The sequence below is a fragment of the Ochotona princeps genome, chromosome 6 (genome assembly GCF_030435755.1).
Source record: "Ochotona princeps isolate mOchPri1 chromosome 6, mOchPri1.hap1, whole genome shotgun sequence".
NCBI lineage: Eukaryota > Metazoa > Chordata > Mammalia > Lagomorpha > Ochotonidae > Ochotona > Ochotona princeps.
The window spans coordinates 18,203,647-18,225,964 of NC_080837.1; the positions used below are offsets into that span (position 1 = coordinate 18,203,647).

At 49.2% G+C, this 22,318-nt stretch overlaps 2 protein-coding genes across 4 annotated transcripts in view; one reads left to right on the forward strand and one right to left on the reverse strand.

The window, feature by feature from the left end:
* Positions 1-4,519: 4,519 nt before the first annotated feature.
* The window catches only part of APH1B (aph-1 homolog B, gamma-secretase subunit), a 105,969-nt gene continuing 88,170 nt past the window's right edge, over positions 4,520-22,318 (reverse strand). For both annotated transcript variants that reach the window (XR_009245590.1, XM_058665729.1), the window contains one exon: positions 4,520-4,644. Coding sequence is in view for 1 of the 2 variants with exons in the window: in XM_058665729.1 (XP_058521712.1) it covers positions 4,531-4,644 (114 nt within the window). In the remaining variant the exon portion in view is untranslated. The remainder of the gene's footprint in view (positions 4,645-22,318) is intronic.
* The window catches only part of CA12 (carbonic anhydrase 12), a 48,573-nt gene continuing 39,588 nt past the window's right edge, over positions 13,334-22,318 (forward strand). For both annotated transcript variants that reach the window (XM_004578349.2, XM_058665727.1), the window contains exons 1-2: positions 13,334-13,781; positions 19,174-19,194. In XM_004578349.2, the coding sequence (XP_004578406.1) occupies positions 13,697-13,781; positions 19,174-19,194 (106 nt within the window). In that variant the 5' untranslated portion in view covers positions 13,334-13,696. The remainder of the gene's footprint in view (positions 13,782-19,173; positions 19,195-22,318) is intronic.

The window sequence follows — 22,318 nt, forward strand, 5'->3', positions numbered from 1 at the left end:
GGAAAAATAGGATCACCTTTGTAACTGCAACAAAACTGCAACGTTCTGAAAATCAACTTAACAAAATGTTCAGGATAAATCTTGGGGGGTAGGCATTTGGTCTGAGAAGTTGGGACACTGTCTGGGATGCGCACAGTCCTGAGTTCAAGCACTGATACTGCTTTGGATTCCAGCTTCCTGCTGATGCAAACAACAGGGAGGGAGCAGCTGATGGCTCCAGTGTTTCAGTCCTTGTCACCCACAAGGGAGATCTGGATTGAGTCCCAGGCTCCTGGGACTTATCCGGCCCTTACCATTACATGCATTTGGGGAGTGAACTAGAAGCTGCAAGACCTCTCTCTGTGTCTTCATCTTTCAAATAAATTAAAAATAATAATGTAAAAGGATCTAAGACTTGAATAAGCAAAGATACATATCATGTTGATGAGTAACTTGACACAAATTCTCCCAAAATTAATCTAAAATTTCAAGGTAATTTCAATATATACTCACTCAAGAACTCTTTTGAAGGAATGAAAAGGCATATTCAAAATGCATAAGGAAAGAAAGAGCCAAGGTGCACATGAGTTGAGAGCCAATTTTGTAAACAGGGCAAAGAGGAAGGACTTGCCTCTGTAGATTGTGTTGGCATACAATAAAACCCTGTGACCTTGGTACACAGGCAGTCACCAGAGTAAGGGTGAAAAATTGCTCAGAAACGTCTATATTTGTGTGCACATGATGGGCAGGAAACACATCCATGGGGAAAGGGCAGGTTGCTTCATAGACAGCGTAGGGAGAACAGGCTCACAACATGGAGAATAACAAAATTGGATCCTTAACACTAAAGGAAACTTCAGATGAATTAAAGATAGAAATTTGAAAGGTAGTACTATAAAACAAATTTGTATGTATGTGTATACAAACACAGAGATGCAGATTCTAAGAAGTTCATGGCAAATGCCATTGAAATAAAAGCTTTCTAGTGTTAAAAAACTAAATCCATGCATAATTTTCCCAAAATACGCACTTTCTATTAACTTTTGAAGAAGACTTGTACACCAGAACATATTTATAAGCTTAAAAGCAGAGAAGTATTGTTAACAATAAGATTCACAGGGTTAACACTGTGGCACAGTTAGGCTGTTTCTTACAAGACCAGCATCTCATGTTGAAGCACTGGCTCCAGTCCTGCCTGCTCCACTTGTGATCTGGCTTCCTACTAATGCACCTGGGAAGGTAGTGGAAAATGGCCTAAGTGCTTGGGACCCTTCTACCCATGCAGGAGATCAGGCTGGAATTCCTGACTCCTGACTTTGACCTGGCCAGCACTGGTTGTGTCTCTGTCTTTCATATGTATATTTAAATCTAAAAGGCACAACCATATTTCCAAATAGATGGACTTGGTAATATTAAAATTATTGATAAAATACTCAAACATGTTAGAACAAACAGGAGTTTATGAAATAAACAGGAGTTAGATTGAAAATGAATAAACAGGAGTTAGATTGAAAAAATATTTGAGACTTCTAAAAGCAAAAAGGGACAATTATCTAGAATTTTGAAGAAAATCCTGTTACTCATTCAGAGAAAAAGAATCTAAAAGGCAAATGAGCAAAGACAAAGAATGACTTGCCAAAGAGAACTCAACAATTTCACTTAACCTCACTAGTTATTAGATAAATGAAACTTAAAACAGCAGTGAGATATGTCTTCTTACTTAGGAGGATGGCAAAAGCGTTCAGATAGTACCAGCCTTTGGCAAGATTACAGAGAAATAAGTCTTAGGCTCATTAAGTGGAAGAACAGACAGGCAGAGCTACTAGCAAACAAATCAAAACAAAGCCAGACACCCACTAAAGAGACAAGGGCAAATTTCTTTCTGGGATATGGCAATATGGAAAAGAGTCCAGTGGTGACCTGAACTCAGTGCCTAAAACAAAAGGTCTGAGGAAAAGATGTGGTATGGCAGCGGGGAGGGAGGGAGTCATAGCAAGGAGCAGCTATCAGGAAGAGAACCAAACTTGTGCTATCTTTATGACAGGGGCCAGTGCCAGGAATTATAGCAAGGTGTGCAGAGCAATAGGCCCTTATCTGTTTGCATTTCCAAAACCAGGAGTGTTCTGAAGCCCTGGAAAAGAGGGGGAGGTCTTTGGACTGGCAGCTTTGCTCGTGAAAGGAATGAGAGCAGATTTGTAACTGAAAACTTCTAAACCACCAGATCCAACAGGAGCACAGGGACCTATCCACCTCTCCCCAGGATATGGCTGGAACAAACAGAAAACTCTCTGGGCTTCATGCAGCTTCCACACAGGCATTTTCCAGAGGCTGGTGTCCTCCTAGCAACCCAGCCTTAGGTGACTGTAAACCATGCTAGAGTCCTAGCATGGGAGCTGTGACAGGCCAGGAGAGTTGTGGTCTTTGGGCACAACCCAGCAGTAGCTCGTGAAAGTAAATATGCACGGATGCTGGGACTCCTGGGCATGTACCTCAGAGAGAATGTTAGACGAGTCCTGAAGAATCAGGAACAAAGATAAACAGATACCTCCCTGCAGTACTGCTAGGAAACAGCGGGTACCATTTGCTGAGAGAATGGATGGACCAGTTGGATGGGTAACTTTAGATGCACAAACCTCAAGAATGATTTTATAAGTATGCATGTGTCCGAGAACATATTAAAAACATCGCAGTGACGATCTGTGGGAGGGAAGGGAATGGGTGGGCACTGGGAATGAAGCGCTGATAGAGGGAGGGCAACTGAGACATGACCAAGCACTTGATAGATGAAAGCCCAGTGTACTGAGCTAGAAATCATGGAGAAGAGGATGAACAGGAGGAGAAACACAGGCTCTCTCTAAAGAATGGATCCCAGGAGCTCCCTGAACATGACAGCATCAATAGTGAATGATATATTCAAGGGGGTGGAGTCCAGGATGATCCAAAATTCCTACCATGCACTACTAGAAGCAAGACAAGGGCCACTAAGAAATAAGGTGGTGGTGGTGGGGGGTGCCCCGCACGATAACGGTTAAAGTCTTCTTCACTTTGAACGCCCTGGATCCCATATGGGCGCTGGTTCTGATCCCAGCGACTCCACTTCCCATCCAGCTCCCTGCTTGTGGCCTGGGAAAGCAGTCGAGGACAGTCCAAAGCTTTGGGACACTGCACCTGCATGGGAGGCCCGGAAGAGGCTCCTGGCTTCGGACTGGCTCAGCTCCAGCCGTTGTGGCCACTTGGGGAGTAAACCATCAGTCGGAAGATCTTCCTCTCTGTATATCTGCCTTTCCAATAAAAATAAATAAATCTTTAAAAAGAAAAGAAATAAGCTGGGGGTGTGGGGTGTTGTTTAATCTACAGATTAACATGCCAGTTTCGATGCATGTGTCCTGTATTGAGAGTACAGCCCTCCAGACTGTGGCTCAAACCACTTCTTGCCCTCCTAACTGAAACTCCACCCAGAGCTGAAAGAGACCTAAAGAGGCAAGCTGGCTTGCTGCAATATACAGAATTTATTTGGATCCCAACTCAAAGAAAGGGCTAATAAAGGCACTTGGAAGACAACTGCGGGGATGGAAGATGACAGGGTGGTTATGGATTTCTCTATGTGGTGGTAACGCTGTGTTTGATTTCTTTGTGAGAGCAATGTGTAGGGAGATATTGCGGCAAGTGCAGCCCCTTTGGGAGCAGCAGTAGTATCTGGAAACTCACCAGAAACGCAAATTACTGGACTGCTCAGAGCCAATCAGAGACTCAGGAGGTATGACAGCCCATAGGGTTTTAACCAGGCCTTCAGGTGATTCTCACACAAGTTTAGGTTTGAGAAGCTCAGAAATGACATGGCGCCTCTTATTTTCAAACATTTAGACACTCCAGTGGGGGTGGAGGGGTGTTGAAATCATTCTTGCATACTCCCTACTTTTAGGTGTTTCCAAATTTTCAATAATGAGAAATTCTCAAAAAATTCACATTGGTTTCCCTGCAGTGCCCCTAAACCCCTCTCCCTTCTCAACTTGTTCCTTACTACTATTTTTTTCAAGTATTTCTAAATTTATTTACTGGAAAGTCAGATTTATAGAGAGAAGGAGAGACAAAGATCTTGGATCTGCTGGTTTACTCCCAAAGTGGCCGCAACGGCTGGAGCTGTGCCAGTCTGCAGCCAGGAGCTTCTTCCAGGTCTCCCACGTGGGTGCAGGGTCCCAAGACTTTGGGCCATCCTTGACTGCTTTCCCAGGCCACAAGCAGGGAGCTGGATGGGAAATGGAACCACCAGGATATGAACTGGCACCCATAAGGGATCCCAGTATTTACAAGGCAAGGATTTAGCCAAGAGGCCACTGTGCTGGGCCCCACTATTATTTTTAAATTTTAATTCCAGAGGGAGAGAGAGCTAGTGCTCCCATCTCCTGGTTCACTCTTCAAATGACCACAAACAACCAGGGATGGGCCAGGGCAAAGCCAGGAGCCAAGAGCTTCATCTGGGTCTCCCATGTGTGTGCAGGAACCAAGTCCTTGCTGAAGTGCTAAGAGGATTCTTCTGTTACCGTGCAGCCACTATTCTCCTCCGATGGTGGTCTTTCTCCACCAGCTTCCGGTCTTCCTTGTCTGCACGTGAGGTGTGTGATCATCCCGTTGTTTGTGTAGGCACAGTTGCTGGCTTCTTTTCTCCTTAAAAACAAAAAGAAAACAAACTTTCTCTTTCCATTTTTAAAGATTTTAATTTATATGACCAACTTAGTTTGTAACATACTTATTATTATAATAATAATGCAAGCCATGCACAAGAGAGATGGGTACAAGTGCCACCTTGTTCCCTGGGATGCTGCCTTCATGTTAGCCTAGTCTGGGCTCCTGGCTCCTTGGATCTCTGCCTAGGCTCCCGGTGCAATCCTGACTGTAGGAACCTGAGGCCCTACGGCCCCACTGATCTTTCAGGCTGAAGCATGGAAAATTAGTGGGAAAGGAACAAAGGAAAGACCAGGGGAGTGAGTGGGAGAATGGCTGACAGCCACTGAACATGGGATAGCATGAAATGACCCTCCTGCAAAGCCAGCTCCAAGGACTCCCCCAGACTTATCTCTCAATGGAATGTTTTCCGTTCTCAGTCATGACTTCGGAGATGTTTTTGTGTTTTTTTTCCCCAGACTTATCTTATTTATTTCAAAGGCAAAGTTACAGAGAGAGAGTGATCTTCCATCTGCCAGTTCACTGCCCAAATAACTACAATGACTAGAAGCTGGGCTGGTCCAAAGTCAGGTGCTTGTTCTGGGTCTCCCATGACGGTGTAGGGGCTCAAGCATGTTGGCCATCTTCTGCTGCCATTAGCAGGGAGCTGGATTGGAATCAGAGCAGCCAGGACATGAAGCAGTGTCCATTTGGGATTTCAGCACTAAAGAATGTGGCTTTTCCCACTATACCTCAGTGCCCGGCGCCCAGGAGCTTCTTCAGAGAGCTCGTTGATGAGACACTGTTCAGCCAGGTGAACTTAGAATGAAGACCTACTGCCATGCACTGCTGCCACCTCTGCTCCTGGCTTGGACCTGGACCTACCCTAGATGCCTCACGTGCCCCTAAGGGCCAGCACCAGGTTTGCACTCACTTCCTGTTGCCCCCACCAAATGTTGACTGATGGGACAGGCCACATATTGTAGTGTTTCTCTGGCTCCTTCACTCTGTGGATTGGCTGTTCCTCAAGGAGCTTGCCCACCTTCACGTGGAGGTCTCTCAAGACGGTGAGTACCCATTTTGACACTCATTTGTCAAGCCTTCATGACTTCTTGAAACCTTTCTGAAGATTTTATTGATGTTACAATTATTAAGTGTGCATGGAAATATGGGGAAGTGTCAATGAGACAATCTTAGGGTTTTGTTTGTTTTACTATTTATTTCAATTTTTATTTGAAATGCAGATATACAGAGAGAAGAAGAGACAGAGATATCTTTCATTTGCTGGTTCACTCCCAAAATGACTGCAATGGCCGGAACTGAGCTGATCCGAAGCTGGGAGCTTCATCCTGGTTTCCCATGCAGGTGGGGTGGGGTCCAAACCTCGGGCCATCCTCTACTGCTTTCCCGGGCCACAAATAGGGAACTGTATAGGAAGTGGAGCAACTGGAACTAGAACAGGCACCCATATGGGATGCCAGCGCCTGTAGGTAAAGGATTAGCCTGTTGAGCCACAATGCAGGCTCCAGGTTGTTTGTTTGCTTGTTTGTTTCTAAGTAGCATGTATAGGATGAATAGTCACTCCCTAGTAACAGGAGAATACTTCTCATTGACATGGATAAAGAGGAGAATGCGACAAGTAAGAATGAGAAGTAATTGTCAGGTAAGGTGGGAAATTTCCTGTAAATAACTGTATTTCTGAAAATCCCTTGGGGAGGTGGCTCCCTGCTCCTGCTCAGCCTGACAGGTCTGTCTCAGTTTCATCTAGTTGTGCTTGGTAAGTATTGAATTCTGGAATCTTCACAAACTCACTAATCTGCCACTCATCTCTGGTGGAGGCCCCTGGCATTGTCTTCCTCCCCTTTTGTCTGGAAAATAGCTGGAGATCAGCAGGGTGTCTCCCTAGCTTCCCTCTGCCTTCCTTCCAGGTTCTTTCCCAGGTCCCTGGTGGGATTGCTGAGTTCATGTCTTTCCTTTGACCAGGGCCTGGGTTTACTTGTTCATTGTTGTTTTCCTCTATCAGGGATGAAATAAGCCCAAGGAGCCTTCTTATCACATGTCTGATGCCTCCAATAGAAATAAACAACTCTTATTATAAGTAAGCATCCATAAACTCTTACAGACTGTGCCGTGTTCTTAAACTACTCCAGAGCTTCACACACTTTTCCTGGGATTAAGTGGAATAGTCCATTATCAAAAGTCTTGAGACACTGTACCCACGTGGGAGACCCAGAAGAAGCTCCTGGCTGTGGGCTTCGGATCAGCGCAGCTCTGGCCTTAGCGGTCATTTGGGTAATGAATCAGGAGATGGAAACTCTTTCTGTTTCTCCTCTCCATAAATCCGATCTGCTCTTCCAATAAAAAATAAATAAGTCTTAAAAATTTTTTCTAACTGCATCTTGATCCTACTACCTTCAAAATCATGAGGAGTACAGAAAATGGAGTCATGAAAAATCAAAAACAAGTTTTGTCTATCAGTCTTAGACCTCCAAGACGCAGGCCTAAGCGATGCAGCTACAAACACTGCAGAATAAGCCCAGGCTCTGCCGCGCAGTGGGGAGGGCATGAGGAAGGGCTGCCTAGGTAAAACCTCCTGACTCCGAAGCTGCTTGCCAGCCATGTGGCTCTCTCTTCAGAAAGATCTTTTGGCTGGTGAGTTGCCTTGAGCCACAAAACCACAAAGCCTTGGCTGCTCACCTGCTTTGCTAAGCCCACCAGTTATTCCTGAGCCCTTTCTCAGAGTTTGAGAGGAAGCTGGGTTCCTTCCAGGGCTGGCCGGAGAGGCAGCTCAGCTCTATTCAACTCAATTGGCCTGTTGGAAAGCTCTTTGACCTTCCCTGTCTGTGCCACCCAAGCAGCAATGTTCACCACACCTGGTTCCCAGGCCCTGAAGCTTCTTGTCAGGCAGCAGAGCCTAAACGAAGAGGCTGAGCTCAGTGTGCCAACTCCAGCAGGAAGAGGAACAGAACACCACCACCCCCGGCCCCCACATGCCTCTCCCCACAGGTCTCTGCCTGTATGCCAGCAGAGCCGAACACCAACAGAAGTGTGAGCTATGGGGGGTGGGGGAGGTGCTGTTGACTTTTCTTTGAAAGCATACCATTTGAGAGGACTGCTCATCTATGCCTGGAGCTGCAGAGAGCTGATGTGTGCAAGCAAGGAGTACCAGTCTGGGCCAAGGGTATAACATATCTTTGAGCTCACACACTCGCAGCTCCTCCTGCAGATGTGGTTCCAAGTCCACATGTTTGCAAGGAAGACTAGCCTTGGAATGATCAAAACTACATTCTTGGAGAGATTTATGTGTAGGATTGGAGGGGACAGGAGACCCTTGGGATTTCATAGAAGTTGTTGCCAGTGCCCAAATCAGAATCAGGACTAAGGGGTGAAGTAGCCCACCTTCAAACAGTTAAGTTCTTCAGATGCCTGGTTTATTTATTTTCATCCTACTTGAAAGAAGCTGGGGGAGGGGGTGTGAGAGAGAAATCTTGCATCCATTGATTCACTTCCCAAATGCCTGCAATAGTCAAAACTTGACCAGACGAAAACCAGGAGTCAGGAAATAAGTCAGGGTCTTACCCTGTACTTGAGCTCACCAGATACCTCCTAGACTGTAAACTGGCAGGAAGCTGGATCAGCAATATAGTAGCCAGGACTCACACCAGACATTGTACTATGGGATGCACTCATCGCAATGCAGCATCTTAACCATTGTGACCAGTCTTCACCTGCATTTATCACATCCCTCCCTATTTTTCTTTGGAGGATGCTACTCTTTGGCCCATATCACTTTAACCAGGAGGGAACTGAAACTCTGGAGAGTTTAAGTGACTTGGCTGAGGTCACATACATAGTACATAGTAGAGTTAAATTTCAAAACCCAGGTTTGTGTGATTCCAAAACCCCTTTCCCTTACCATTCTGCTTGCCTGCTTCTGAGTGGAAGGTTCCAGAATTGTATGAGGACCTTCCACTTCCAGGTGACACTTGTGAGCTTGGTCTGGCATTTCACGGTGGCTGAGAGGACAGGGGTGAGAGTGTGCTTCAGGCTGAGGAGAAGCTGAACAGGACTAAGGTGGGCATTTGGTGTGGCTGTGAGAATGCTGCTTGGTTCAAGTCCTGACTCCTCCAGTTCTGATCCAGCTTCTGATAATGTACCTGAGAGGCAGCAGGTGATGGCTCTCAGACCTGGGTTCTCCCAACTGCGTGGGAGATCTGGCTTGAGTTCGACTCCTAGTTTTGACCTGTTCCAAACCCAGCTCTTGTGGGCATTTGGGGAGTGAGCCAGCTAGGGGGAGGTTTCTCCCTGTCTTTCCGCCCCCCCTCCTCTATCTTACTTCCCTCTCCCTCTTTCCTTCTTGTCTCTATGCCTTTCAAGTAAATTGAATGAATGAATAAAAATAAGAACGGAACTGGTTAGAACCCCTGAGGTCAGTAGAGCGTGGATCCAGCGAACAGGAATGAAATAAGAGACCTCTGAGAAACTTTACACCACTGTCATCTCATTTCACCTCATCAGTGGTCTAGGTTTCAGCTAAACATGGTTTTTTAAAGAACCGGGAAAGTCACACACATTGGACCAGGAAGTATTTCCCTTAAAATCTTAGCCTCCCCTATGGACAGAATCTTTGGATTTTTATCATTTTCAAATTGATCATACATGGAGCTTTATAGAAGTCCCAGTGAAGAGCTGTGGTCTTCACTCAACAGAAGGATTCAGTGGGCTACTGACTGCACCAGAGAAGCCAATTTCAATATTCTTGGATTGCTGAATCAGGGCTGAGATCAAACTAACTTCCTTTTCCTTGTTTCAAACCCGCTCTTAGAAGCCATGTCTTACGTAGGCTGAATGCCATTATGATTTTTTTTTTTTTTATCCCACATGGCAACCCTACCTTATTCCATCCAGCTCTCGGGCCAGGATGTGGAGGGGCACACTGGGTGAGGAGCTTGCGGAGCTCCCAGATCTGGTTGCTGGCTAAGCTGGGAGGTCAACATTCTTTCCTGCAGGTCACACTGTCTGTCCTCAGGCTGATCTGCCCGAAACTGATTAGGCTGGGGGGTTATGACTCCTGGCCAGAGTGGCCAAGGCCCAAGGCTGAGAAGCAGATGTGAGTAAGGCTGCATGAGGGGCTTTATTTTTCACCACTGGCCATTCACACTGGCCAGTGGTCCACATGAGTTTTGGCCACGAGGTGTACTTAGCCAAGGCTGGGTCTAAGGATATAGCTTGGTCTGCTCTTTCCTCCTGCTCCCTCTGCCTGCCCTCCCCTCCTGCCCCATCCCTGGATTCCTTTCCCCATCAAAGCCAGGAAGGACCGAAGGAGCCAGGTGAAAGAGCTCACATTGGGATAACTGTGTTGCATCAAAGCCCTGAGGGCACCAACGATCCTGTTTTGGCAGATGCTCTGTGCACTCACTGCTCAGAGCTCAGGGTTCCTCAGTGACCAAGGGACTTGAACAGAAGCACCAAGCCATGTCCCCTGCTTGGTTGATTGCCATGATTAGCACACAGAGCCTCCCATCAATAAGCAGCAACAGTTGCAGGGCCATGATTTCTGGATCTCATTGGGGTCCACAAAGAAAATACCCCCAGGGAGGCATTTGTCAGATAACCATTTGTCAGAGCCTATCCAGGCCTGAGAGACAGAAGTGTCTCGGCTGAGAATTCAGTAGTTGCCATCCCAGAGCTTCCTGCGCTTGTGCTATGAAAGGGTTTAGTTCCTTCAGGCCTCAGATTCCTCACCTTTAAAATGGAAAATCTAGCACTGTCCTCACAGGTTATGATTAGAACAAAGTGCCAAGTGCGCTGTGCTGTGGAAACAGCAAATATCCAGTCAGTGTTACTTTTCCTCCCAGGAAACCTCTCCTTACAAACAAGGCACTTTCCCAGGTACAGGACAGAATCTGAAGAATTGTTTCTCATGTTAAGTTAAAAATAAAGTTGTCCATACCTAAATGGAAAGGTTAACAACTAGTTTATGTGAGGGCTCAACACTGCTGGCCAGCTACTACTTTGGGAGAGAAGAACCTGGTCTTGGTTGTACATCTCAAAGGTTCTGTAACATTCTGGAATTGAATCCTCACTCTGCTTAGACCTCACCTGGCTGTGCTAGGACACAGGCTCTCTGGGTTATCAGTCGACTGTCACAGAGATCATGATGGAGGCATCTGTGAGGTTACTTGTTTGATGTCTGTGCACTGGCCTAGAGCAAAGACCATGCTCGGAGGGTGGCGCTGTGGCTCAACAAGCTAATCCTCTACCTGCTGCTGCTAATCCTCTACCTACTGGATGTTCCACTTTTAGCTCCGGCTTCCTGCTTATGGCCTGCGAAAGCAACAGAGGATGGTCCAGGTCCTTGGGCCCCTGCATCCACATGGGAGACCTAGAGAAGGCTCCAGGCTCCCAGCTTCAGACCAGCCGAGGGTACGATGCCTGGCATACGGAAAAGAAATGAATGAAGCAAGAATGCACAGTTTCTGCTTGCCTTATCTCCAACCAGCCATATATCAACCCTGTGAATGATACGGGGATGGGGACTGCTACCTACTCTTCCTCAATGTGGAAAGCTGGCTTGGTGCTCAAGGTTATCCAGTAAATAGTGGGGCTCATGACACATAAGTGTGAGTTTCTCCCTCTACACTCCACCCTTTGATCAGCAGCCTCACTCTCAGGCCTGGGCATAGGCTTACATGCTAGAGGGGCATTACTGCCCCATATCTCAGTCTGAGTATGTCCACTTGCACATCTGAATCCCAAAGATTCACCATGTGTCCTAATTCATTGAGTAATGGGCTAGTTGTTGGCTGACAACAGCTCTATCTGCTACTGGCCAAGCAAGTCTTGACGTGTTCATCCACACAGGTCTTTGGAAGCAAAGGAATCCTAGAGTGGAAAACAAAAGCTGGTTAGGTTTGTGTTACTGGGGGGGGGGGGGTGCAGAGGATGCAGGATGCATTCTGCTTAAACGCTTCCTTATAAAAAATCTACTTATTTATTTGAAAGAGGAGAGCGCAAGATCTTCCATCTGCCTGCCACAGCTGCAGTTAGGCCAGGCCAAAATCATGAGCCAGGAATTCCACCCGATCTCAGCACTTGGGCCATCATCTGCTGCTGCCAGATACACTAGTAGGAAGCTGGATTGGAAGCAGAGTAGTTGGGACTCAAACAAGGCACTCAGATCTCAGCTTAACCTGCTGTAGCACAATGCCTACCCCTGTGTGCTTCCTTCCCCACTCCCCCTGACTTGGGGTAGACTCTGTTTCATTCTCCTTGTCTTCCTCATGCCACTTATTTTATACTAATGAACCTGGTTTCCAATACAGCCATGCAGTAAACACTCCAGCCCTCTTCTTTCTGGCCAGGAAGCCCAGCTCACACTCAAGCCCTACTGTCCTAATGAACCCGCCTCTGCTCCTCCTCCCTTGTGCTCCAGAAGCAACTGGACTTAATGTTCAGCCAAACACAAAGGGAAAGCACACAGGGCAGGAGAGCCACTGTAAAGTTTGTCCCATTTACCTTTGGGTGGGGAACTGCAGGGCAAAGTAACTTTACCTCCATCGTCTCTGAACCTACAGCGGCTCCTCCCTGAGCCCTTGCACCCATTCAACTCCTACACAAACTGCTTTGGGACAAGACAAGGGCCAAGAACAAGCATCACAGCAGAACATGCTTTGCTCACTCATGGCAGGAAAGGGCCTCTTGAATCCCACTGCAGTCTGGAGGTGCTGGAACAAAGTGATTATTGTTAATAACTCCCTGAAGGCCATTTCAAAGTCCACACCCAGTTGTGTGGATGGGGATTAGAGTAGTAACTGTTTGAAATGTAGGTAGCATCCTACTTCCTGGTGGTTCTTGGCAGGGAGGTTGTTCAGTCCTTCCAGAACTACTGGTGGCTTCACCAGGACACTTGGGCCAGTCCAAGGGTCTCTTGGGCCAAGGGCCAGGACCAGAATGAAATTGCTGAGGGATGGTCACAGCCAACAAGAAGGTACGATGACGGGCCAGGACACAAACTCAGGGATCAAGTAGGTACTAGGATGGCGGGCAATGGGACGAACATCCTCACAGCCCTTGGGTTCTAGGCAACGTGTGTGGGACGGGGCACTCAGGGGAAGGACACTGAGCCAAAGCAGACAGAGGACTAGGGAGGTCAGAAGCACAAACAACCTCAGCGCTGGGAACAGCAAGGGTCAGCAGCATGTGCAGGAGATCTCTGACTCAGCAACTAGACCTGGGCTAAATACAGAGGGGTGGTGACCATGGGCACACGTGGCGAGACAGACACGGGTATGTGTGTTCAAGAATACTCCTAGGTGAGGGAAGTGGGCAGGAATGAGCTCCAGCTGATGTGCTGGTGATGATCCAGACCCTCCAGCATGACGCCCTGGACAGTGCCCAGCATGCAGTTGGAGCTCAGGAAATAATAAAAGTCCTTGCCCACTGCACCAACCCAGGGGAGGAATCCTCTCCTTGGCCTCCCTGGTTAGGAATAACTCTATCATTCAAATATCAGAATTTGAATTCAGTTCCTAGCTTGTGTCTCTTAAGGCATTGCCCTTTAGGGGGATTCTGAGCACCGATGAGAAGCAACAGATTGCAACCGCAGGCACTGAACCCTTCAGGAGATACACCCTTTCTGGCCAGGAAGAGGCAAGTGGGTCCCGCCCACGCCTGCCGGCAGCTCTACCAAACCAGGTTCCCGGGCTAGCCAAGACTCCTCGGCGCGATTCCGATTCCGCGCGCCTGAAGCCAAGGGCTACAGCCAGCTTCAGATCTGGGGCCCAGGCCCTGGGGAAGGCTGGCCGTCCTGTCCCCACCTGCAGGATGAATCACGTGCTTGGGGGCTGAGCAGCTCCATAAAACCAGCCCAGGGGCGGGAGCCAGGAGCCCAAAGAGCTACGTGCTCTCCAAGGCACCTGAGCTGCGCGCACACGGTTCAGCTGCGCGCCCAGCCGTTTCTGAGCGCTGCCCTGTGCTGCGCTGCTGCCCGAGGCCAGGAACCAGCCAGAGAACGCTGCCAGCTCACTCCTGTCAGCGGGACAGGACCCCGAAGATGCCGGTGGGCAGTTTGTGCCCGGCCACCATCCTGCTGCTGGTGATCACTCAGCTGCCGCCTTGCAGCCCAGCCCCGCTGAACGGTAGTGTTTTTGCCTGCTTCTCTCTTAACTGTCCTGAGCGCGCAGCCCTAGCAGCAGCCACGGATTTGGGGAAAATCATTGCTGGGAGAGCGGGAAAGGAGTGGGATCAAAGAGCGCATATTTTTCGGACTGGTTTGGCTGGTTGGGAAGCAGGACCTGCTCTGGTTGTGGTTGTGGCGGGAAGCAGGCGTTAAGGAGTTTGATGTTCATTGAGCACCCGGCGCTGGAGATATGGTTTGGGGGACTGGCTAGCCAGTTTAGTGATCGAATCTACCCGCAGACAGCCGCGAAGGGACCATCCCCTCTGAGCCCGGAGATAGCCAGGAAGGGTCTCCAGTGCCCGGCTCAGAGTCCTCAGATGGGGCAGGTGCTTTTCATGGGTGGAGATGGGAAAGAAGGGCTCTTCCCAGCGAAGTTTCACTTCTAGGTTGCAGGGATGAGGCATCCCAGTCTTAATCATTGTTTTTCTCCAGAAGGGCTCCACTGTCCTAAAGGTGCATGTGTATGCACATAGGCACATACCTCATGTCTGACTATAATTATGACCTGGAGCCCCAAAGGGCTGGAGCCGGAGGGTGCCCAGGAAGGTGGCTGGAGATGGTGATGATGGTGGCTGGTCCACCTGGGGCTGCTGGGTGACTGTGAGGGGCCAAGGCTGGGTTAGTTACTCTTTTGTGAGGAATTGAGAGTGCTGAGCTTTTACCTGCTGCTTTTCCAACAGCTGGGGGCATTTTTTTTCCTGGTGGAGTAGACACTGGCTTTTGTGAGCTTCCCTGGGAATAGATGGGGACGCCTACCCTTGACCAAATTTGACTCAGGTTGTAGGGACACCTGTGAGTGCCACTGGTTCCTAGATGCAGCCTGGGCTGAAACAATTCTAAAAGAACCCAAGGGGACTGTAGCGGCTCCAAATGCATGCTCCCTGGCTGGGCGTGCACTGGTCCTGCCCATGGGCATCAAAGTTCAGAGCCACCTTTCCTCTTGATGCCCATGGGCAGGCAGGACAGCCAGGCTGAGCTAAGATATTGCTCTTAATTAAATTCTGGTCTTACTGGCTACATGGCATGCCAAACACCATTTCCCTCACGTGGTCGCAGGGAGGTGCAGAAGGTGGGAGAGAGAGAGGAGTTACAGCCTCAGAGAAGTGGAGACTGATTTTTTTTTTAAACTGCAGACTCTTGGTATGATTGAGCTCTGCTCTGAAATCAGCATTTTATTTTTATCCCCATATAAATTGCCTTTGTGTTCCCAAGCAGCTTCCAGATATTGCCCTTTGCTGCCCCCTCCCCTTCCTATCCTATTCTGAGAACTCCTTGCCCCCTCACTTGGGGTGGTTGTACCCTTCCTGCCCCTCACCCCACACTTCCCAATCTTTCCCTGTGCCCCTGTTGGGAGCTGAGGTGGGGGAAGCTGGCATTAGAAACCCCAGCTGCCCTTACATGGCACGGCCAGCCTGCCCACCCATTGCTCCTGCAGGTCTCCTGGCTTTTTGACTGCCTCAGTGAACAAGGTCAAAACAAGAAACAAACAAACCCACTGAGCTGAATGCTGTCAGTATTAACCCAAGGCTGGGGGTAGTGGGGAGGGGTGGGTCAGAGCTTTCAACTGAGGAATAGGGTCAGAGTGTGGTTGGTCCCTGGCCTAGGGCGATGGTGAGCATCCAAGACAAATGTCTGGGGCAGGAAGAGAGGAAGCATGGGCAGGCTGTGGCCGGGGGGGGTGGGGGGAGGAGGGGAGAGTGTGGAGCCAGGTGTCTCTGGAGAGGTCCTCTGCTGGGTGACCTTTCCGTGGTGGTGCGGGGAGTTGGGCAGTCCCAGGCCACGTGGATGCTAGTGGGTGTTGGGAACTAATAGGTTCTGGCACCCAGAAAGGCCAGAAAGCAGGCAGGGCCCCTGTACTTCTGACCTGGATCTTAATAAATACCTTCTCCCAAGACATTCCCTGTCCTCGGGGAGCTGGGCCTGCAGGTCTAACAGGCACTGGGGCTGAGGGCCCAAGGCGCTTTCCAGCTTCAGGTGGAACACATGACCTTTTTTGGTGGGGAAGGGCCTGTTCTCTCACGAAGTGCTAAGGCTATAGCCTGGCCCTGCCTCAGTTGAATCCCGTTAAGGTTGCTGCAAATCCTAAAGCAAAAGGCCTCGAGCCCGCAGGTGCTGTTCCTGAAACACCTGGGTAATCACTGTTGTTCAAAGTCTCCCTGTGGTCAGATCTGAGCTGACATGAACCAGTGCAGGTCATGCCCCCTCACAGTGTGGCTTCTTGCCTTTCCTCAGGTCCCAGAGCCCCTGCATATACTATCTGTTAAACCCAGAGACCTAGACACCCCAAACAGGCTTGCTCAGAAAAAGGAGGGCAAAAGAGGTCACTGTGTCCCTAACCCACAGACCTATATTATAATGTGAGGCCTGGTCCACTCAGTAACATTTGTCCCTGAGCTTTCCAGAACCTTCTGCTGGTGCTTCACCGGAGGGTGGGAGCTCTGGGGCCAGGGAAAACCTCAGCTTGGTGAGCCTTGGAAGGCCGGCAAGAGAGGCAAGGTGTTGAGTCTGTGATCTAATCTGGGGGCAGAAGACATGGAAGCTCCTGGCCAAAGCGGGAACTACTTTTCTGGAGGCCTCAGGGTGGCCAGGAAATGGTGACACTTTACAGCCCTCACCTCCAAGTTCTCTGTCTGGCAAAGGGGCAACAATCTGACTTCCTAGGCCTCTGGACTCCATGGTTGTGTTCTACTAATGAACCCTGCCAACAGAACACTGGTGGTGGTGGTCCAGAAAAGGCATTTAAGGTCTGTCCCTGGCTTGGCTCCAAGCCAATGCCTTCTCTGCGTGTGTTTTTATTTCTGTGTCAATAAAATGGTTGCTGACACACATCAGGCTCACTACAGGTTGGCTTCCCCCACATCCCTGACCATTTTCATCCAGAAGCTAATTTGGTAAGGAGAACTGTGGAATGTCACCTCCCATGGGGTCCACAGCAGACTGGGGACAGAGGGGTCTGTAGGTCTCCTGAGACTGACATGAAACCTTTGTATCTGAGAGCATTTACATAGAGAAAAGGCTTATACTATAGTAAGATCCTCCAAGGAGCCTGGCCTTCCCCACTCCTCCTCTGAAGGGTGAAAAGGAATGGGAAACACTGCCTGAGCTCTCAGGAACCAAAGGCTGATGGTCAAGGCTTTGAAGCACGTGTTTTCAGGCAGGTTACCTTCTCTCCATGGACTTTCTCCCTCCTTGCCTATAAAAAGAGGTGATGGGTTATGGATCCCTGAGAGAGACCTCAGTCTTTCCATTCCAAGGTAGAATGTCAATAAATAATGTCCAAGCCTAAAAAAAAGTCTAAATAAGCATGTATTATGGGGGCAAGGAGAGAATTCTCAAAGGATTGTTTACAGAGGACTCAGCAGTAGGCATTAGCCTGGAGGCTAAGGCACCTGCCTGGCATATCAGTGGTTCTTGGTTTCAGTTTCTGGTCAAGGTTCCTGACTTTAGCTTTCTGTTGGTGCAGCTCCAGGGGCAGCGGTGAGGATTCAAGATCCTGGCAGGTGGTGGTGAGAGCTGGATTGGATTCCTAGCTCCCAGCTTTTTCGCCCTGGCCCTGGCCTCTGTGGGCATCTGGGGAATTAACTGATGGATAAATGGTTTCTCTATCTCTCAAATTAAAAATCAAAACAAAAGTCACATTAAGAAAATAGAAGAGGATTCAAAGTAGTTGCCTTAGAGAGCAGATAAATAGCTAGGAGGTATCAGGGGCTGATATTTTTATTAAAAAGCTTTGTATTAACAGCTGACTTTCAAAAGTATGTGTAAGTATAATTTGATTAAAATCTCCAATAAAATTTAAAACAAAATTAATAAAAATCACTGAAGCAATGACAATAAGAATACTAACAAAATGAGAGTAAAGTAACTAAACAAGGGAAAATAAATAAATGAAGCACTAGGTCTTGCAGTGTAGTAAGATGTGCACATGCCAAATGCAAGTGACTAGGTTCCATTCTTAGCTCCAGCTCCTAAAGTTGTCTCCCTGTGAATGCAGACTCTGCCTTAAGGACTTAGGTCCCTGTCATCCACATGGGAGACCTGGGTGATAATCCCAACCCCAGTCCCAGCTACTATGAACACCTATGGCAGTGAATCAGCAAATGGGAGATCTCTTCCCTCCACCTAGTCTCTCTCTTTCTCCCTCCCTCTCTCAAAAAAAAAAAAAAATCAATCAGTCATCACAAATCACAAACCACTTCTTTTACTTTTTAGACACCACCACTGGCTTGGGTAGCCAATGTCCCCATGTGATCACTGGCTGGTTAAACTTAACTGGCAAGAAACTCCCAAGAGAGACAGAGGATGTGAGCTTTGTCCTGTTCCAGGTGTGTCCTTGTAGTCACTGAAGCACCAGAACAGGAGAGAAGGTTGTGGAGTGGTGCACAGCTCCCTCCTGGGATGGTTCTGGACTCAGGGCCTCTGTCTCCTTCTGGAGGTCAAGAGGGAGAGGGTGCAGGCAGAGTGAGGAGAGCTGCCACACTGCCCTGACAGCTCCAATGCAGGCAGCAGCTTCTGCAGAGAGGGATGTGATCTGTTCTCCAGGGTGCATAGTCAGATGAGCAAGGTGCAGGAGTGGGTTTCCGGTGGCCAAAGTCTGGGTTGGGGAGATAGGGAGGGGATGCATACGTGCACACTGCAGTGCCATGCAAGGGCACACAGTGCTCCCCGTAAGCCAGGGATCCAGTGGAAGCAGGGAGGTAGGCTGAGAGCAAGAGCTTTCCCAGATTATACCTGGATGGCTTTGGGTGATTTCTTTTGTTCTGTTTTTGCAAGGTGGAGGTGGCACAGGTAGTGTAGGGGTAGAGACAGACATCTTTCATCTGCTGGTTTATGCCCCCAAATGCTGGCAACAGGTGGGGCTGGAGCAGGCTGAAACCAGGAGCCAGGAACTCAAACCAGGGTTCGCAGCTGGATAACAGAAACCCAGCTACTTGAGTCATTACTGCTGCTTCACAAGGGGATGCATTCCTGGGAGCTGGAATCAGGAGCAGAGCTGAGACTCAAGGCCTCTGAACCTCCACACCAAGTGCAGGCCTTGGCTTTGGGTTTTTAACCATGTCTGTTAGCACCTAGGCAGATGACAAAGTTTGGCGCTGTGATGATGTCTGGGGTGGCACAGGGACATCTACTGAAAATGGCAGGGCCCCTCTGGAATTCCCAGGCCCTGCAGACTCACTGTCCCCATCCTCTGTCTGGACCCAGTTGCTTGAGCAGCTGCTCTTCTGATATAGACTCAGCACCAATTTTCATTTCTGGGCACCCACCTCTTTTCTAGAATGTTTCAATCTGTAGCATGTCCCCTAATGCATTCAGTACAATTGTATTCACTTGCTCTGTTCTGTTCTTTGCAGGATCCAAGTGGACCTATGTTGGTAAGTAACAATTTTAAATACTTTTGGAGGATATGGTTGTATTTAATGAGAAACCTAGAAACTGCATGTTCTGTGACAATGATTTGGGAGGGGGGAGTGAAGGTGGAGAGGGGCAGAAGAGCTGTGCGCAGACAGCTGATGTGGGGGCAGCATGTCCAAAGAACAGTTTCATGCAAATTGCAGGTACCTGGGCAGAAAAGTATCTTCCTCCCTTCAAGGGCATTTGTCTTACAAGAAATAAAGAATAAAGGGCCCCTTTTTGAAAGTTTGGCTCAGGCCCCAGAACTTAAGCTGTCAGTAATGTCTAAAATTAACTTCCTGTTGACATGTTTCTAAGTCAAGAAATGGGAGAAGAGGTAATGGCCAGTCTTTAGCTCAAGACAGGTGTGTGTGCTGGGGTTGGGCAGAGATGCTAGCCTTATAGGAAGAAAGAGGAGTGTCAAGTGTGCCCTGGGTCAGTGGACAGGAAGCCAAGTGCCTGGGGCCTCTGGCAGGTGCAAGATGTCTTCCTAGGAGCACAGTCACAGAAGAGGAACTGCATACATTGTTTTGGCATGCAAGAGGCCAGAACTGACCTCTGTGGCCCTAGAGGTATTCAAGGCTAGCGGAGGTGTGCCACCAAAGTTAAAGCCAAGGGATATGTGTTGACTGGCCATTGGGTGGTGACCGCAGGGTGGGGAAGTTACTGATTACTGTGGTGGAAGCACTCCCCAGGCAGAGATCTGACCTCAATTTGTAGAGGGCTACCTTTTGGATGTCCCTTAGCCCAAGAGGCACAGAAAAGTCAGTGAACCGACCAGCCAGCTGCCTTTGGGCCAAGGTCTCCTCAGCTCCAGCCCAGCAGAGTAGTTTGGCTGCTGTTAATATCATCCCTTGTGGGCTTGTTATGTGCAGGCACCTTGCTAAGTGGGTGGATAATTAGAAGGGGAGGCTGTAGACTGTAGCTGGGAATTAATTACTTGGCGCTCAACAGTTCAAAGCCAAATGTAAGAGGGAGTAATGACAGAGAATAAAGAAACGGTTCAGTGCTCTGCTCGGTGGAGGATGTGCAGTCTGGGCTGGATGGGGAAATGGAGGAAGGCTTCCCAGAACAGGAGGGCTGTCACGTGGGCCTTGAGAGATGGGGAAAAATGCTGTTGGCGGAGGCGGTGAGGGCACAACAGGAGTGGAGGAGGAAGAGAAGGAAGGAGGAGCAAAATGGTCCCTGCGGGAGGCATGTGCAGAAGGCTTTGTCACGGGCAACAGGCTCTGAGGGGAGACATGCAGGCCTGCCTCACTTTGTTCTGCACACTGATTGGAAGGGCAGAGAGGGAAGCAGTGTCTCAGAAGGAACAAGGCAGGGATCGGTGGTGCCTGGTGTGTGAGGGCGGGAACCTGGGAAGGGAGGCAAGAAGGGACTCTGGCTTAGCAGGAACCCCACCCAGGTCACAGGGCAGGAGACCTGGCTGAAGCAGTGGCAGAGTGGGTGGGCTCTGTGTGGGGGAGGTGGCAACAAAGACACAGGTGGGACTCGGGTTCTAGGCCTCATTCCATGTGATTCTCAGGAAGGCACTGGAGCCCTCTGGGCTCAGATCCCTGTCTGGAAGCTGGAGGATCATGTGCCGCCAATGGACTCCTTAAACATAGCTTAGTGTCACCTACAGCAAAATCACCGGGAATATGTTGCAAAAATGCATATTTCCAGGCCTTAGCTTGGACCTGGGTGAGGCAGAGTCTGATAAACCTGTATTTTTTAAAACATTTTAAAAACATTCTCCTAAGAACCTTGTATTTTCTCCCACGTATATTTAAAATCTGGTATTTAATTATTTGAAAGGTAGAGTAACAAAGAGAAAGGGACAGAGAAAGAGAGATCTTTTATGCGTTGGTTTCTGTCTCTAAATGGCCACAATGGCCAGGGATGAGCCAGGCTGAGTCAGGAACTTCTAGGTCTTCCATGTGGGCACAGGGGCCCAAGCACTTGGGCCATCCTCCACTGCTTTCCCAGGCCATAAGCAGGAAGCTGGATCAGAAAGTGAAGTAGCTGGGACTCCAACTAGTGCTCAAAAGGGATGCTGGTGCTGTAGGTGGTAACTTAAGGTGTTGCACTGCAACGTGGCCCTCCTTCTCATGGGAAGCACACTCTATGAGGGCATCACTAACCTGGTGGCTCTCAAGATCTTTATAGCCCAGGAGTCAGAGGGGGTAAACTGCTCTGTGTCTCCTGCAGGAAACACAAGCCATGTGTCTGTGGGGGCTTGCTGCCTCTGTTCCAGTCCCAGGGCAGAATGAGGGTCGTGGGGGCACCCAGAGACACTGTAGAAACTCCTAATTGCTGCCTAGCCATGACAGGGTCTCCTAGTAAAAGAGCTGCTCTACCCAGGTGTGGGGACATGCCTGGGGGAAGCCCAAAAGCCAGGGTGGAGTGTATTAGCGAGGTGGGCACATGGGATGCACACTCAGCCTGCGGGGCAGGGGTGGGGGTGAGGGATGAGACGGGGAGACCAGCTGGAAGACAGCTTTGGAAGCCAACAGGTCCAGGCTGGTAGCTCAGCATGCACAGGTGAAAACAGAGGGCCCAGTGTAGGTGCTGCAGGGGAAGCCGTTTCCCAGTGGTAAGTGCTGTGCTGGCTGGGGCAAGTCCCACCAAATGCCACATGCTGCTTTTCCCAGAGCTCAGAGCTCGGCTCCTCTGCACGTAGGCACTGCTGAGTCATCCTGCCCTGGGCCCTCTTGCTGCCTGTGCACATGCAGGGACTTCTAGGAGGACATGCAGGGACTTCTAGGAGGACATGGAATGGGAGTCTCCTCCCTGCCCCTGGCACAGAGTCACCAGCGGACCTCCTTGGTGGCAGCCTCCCCAGAGGGAGGACAATCTGACAGCAGCATTGGGCTCAGCAGCAGTTCTCTGTGTGTGTGTGTGTGTGTGTGTGTTAGAGAGATAGGGAGAGTGAGTTCATGCTGGGCTTAGGCTTGCTGAGGCTCAGTCATGAGAACAAAGGAAGACCGGGAGATGAAACTGAACCCTCCCTTTTAGAAAACAGCCCCAAATTCATCCTGCTGAACGGGGTGGCTTCACCTGCTTTGAACTGAAGGGTAGCTGTGGGCCAGTTTGTCATGTGAGCTGGGGACAAACTCCAGCCCT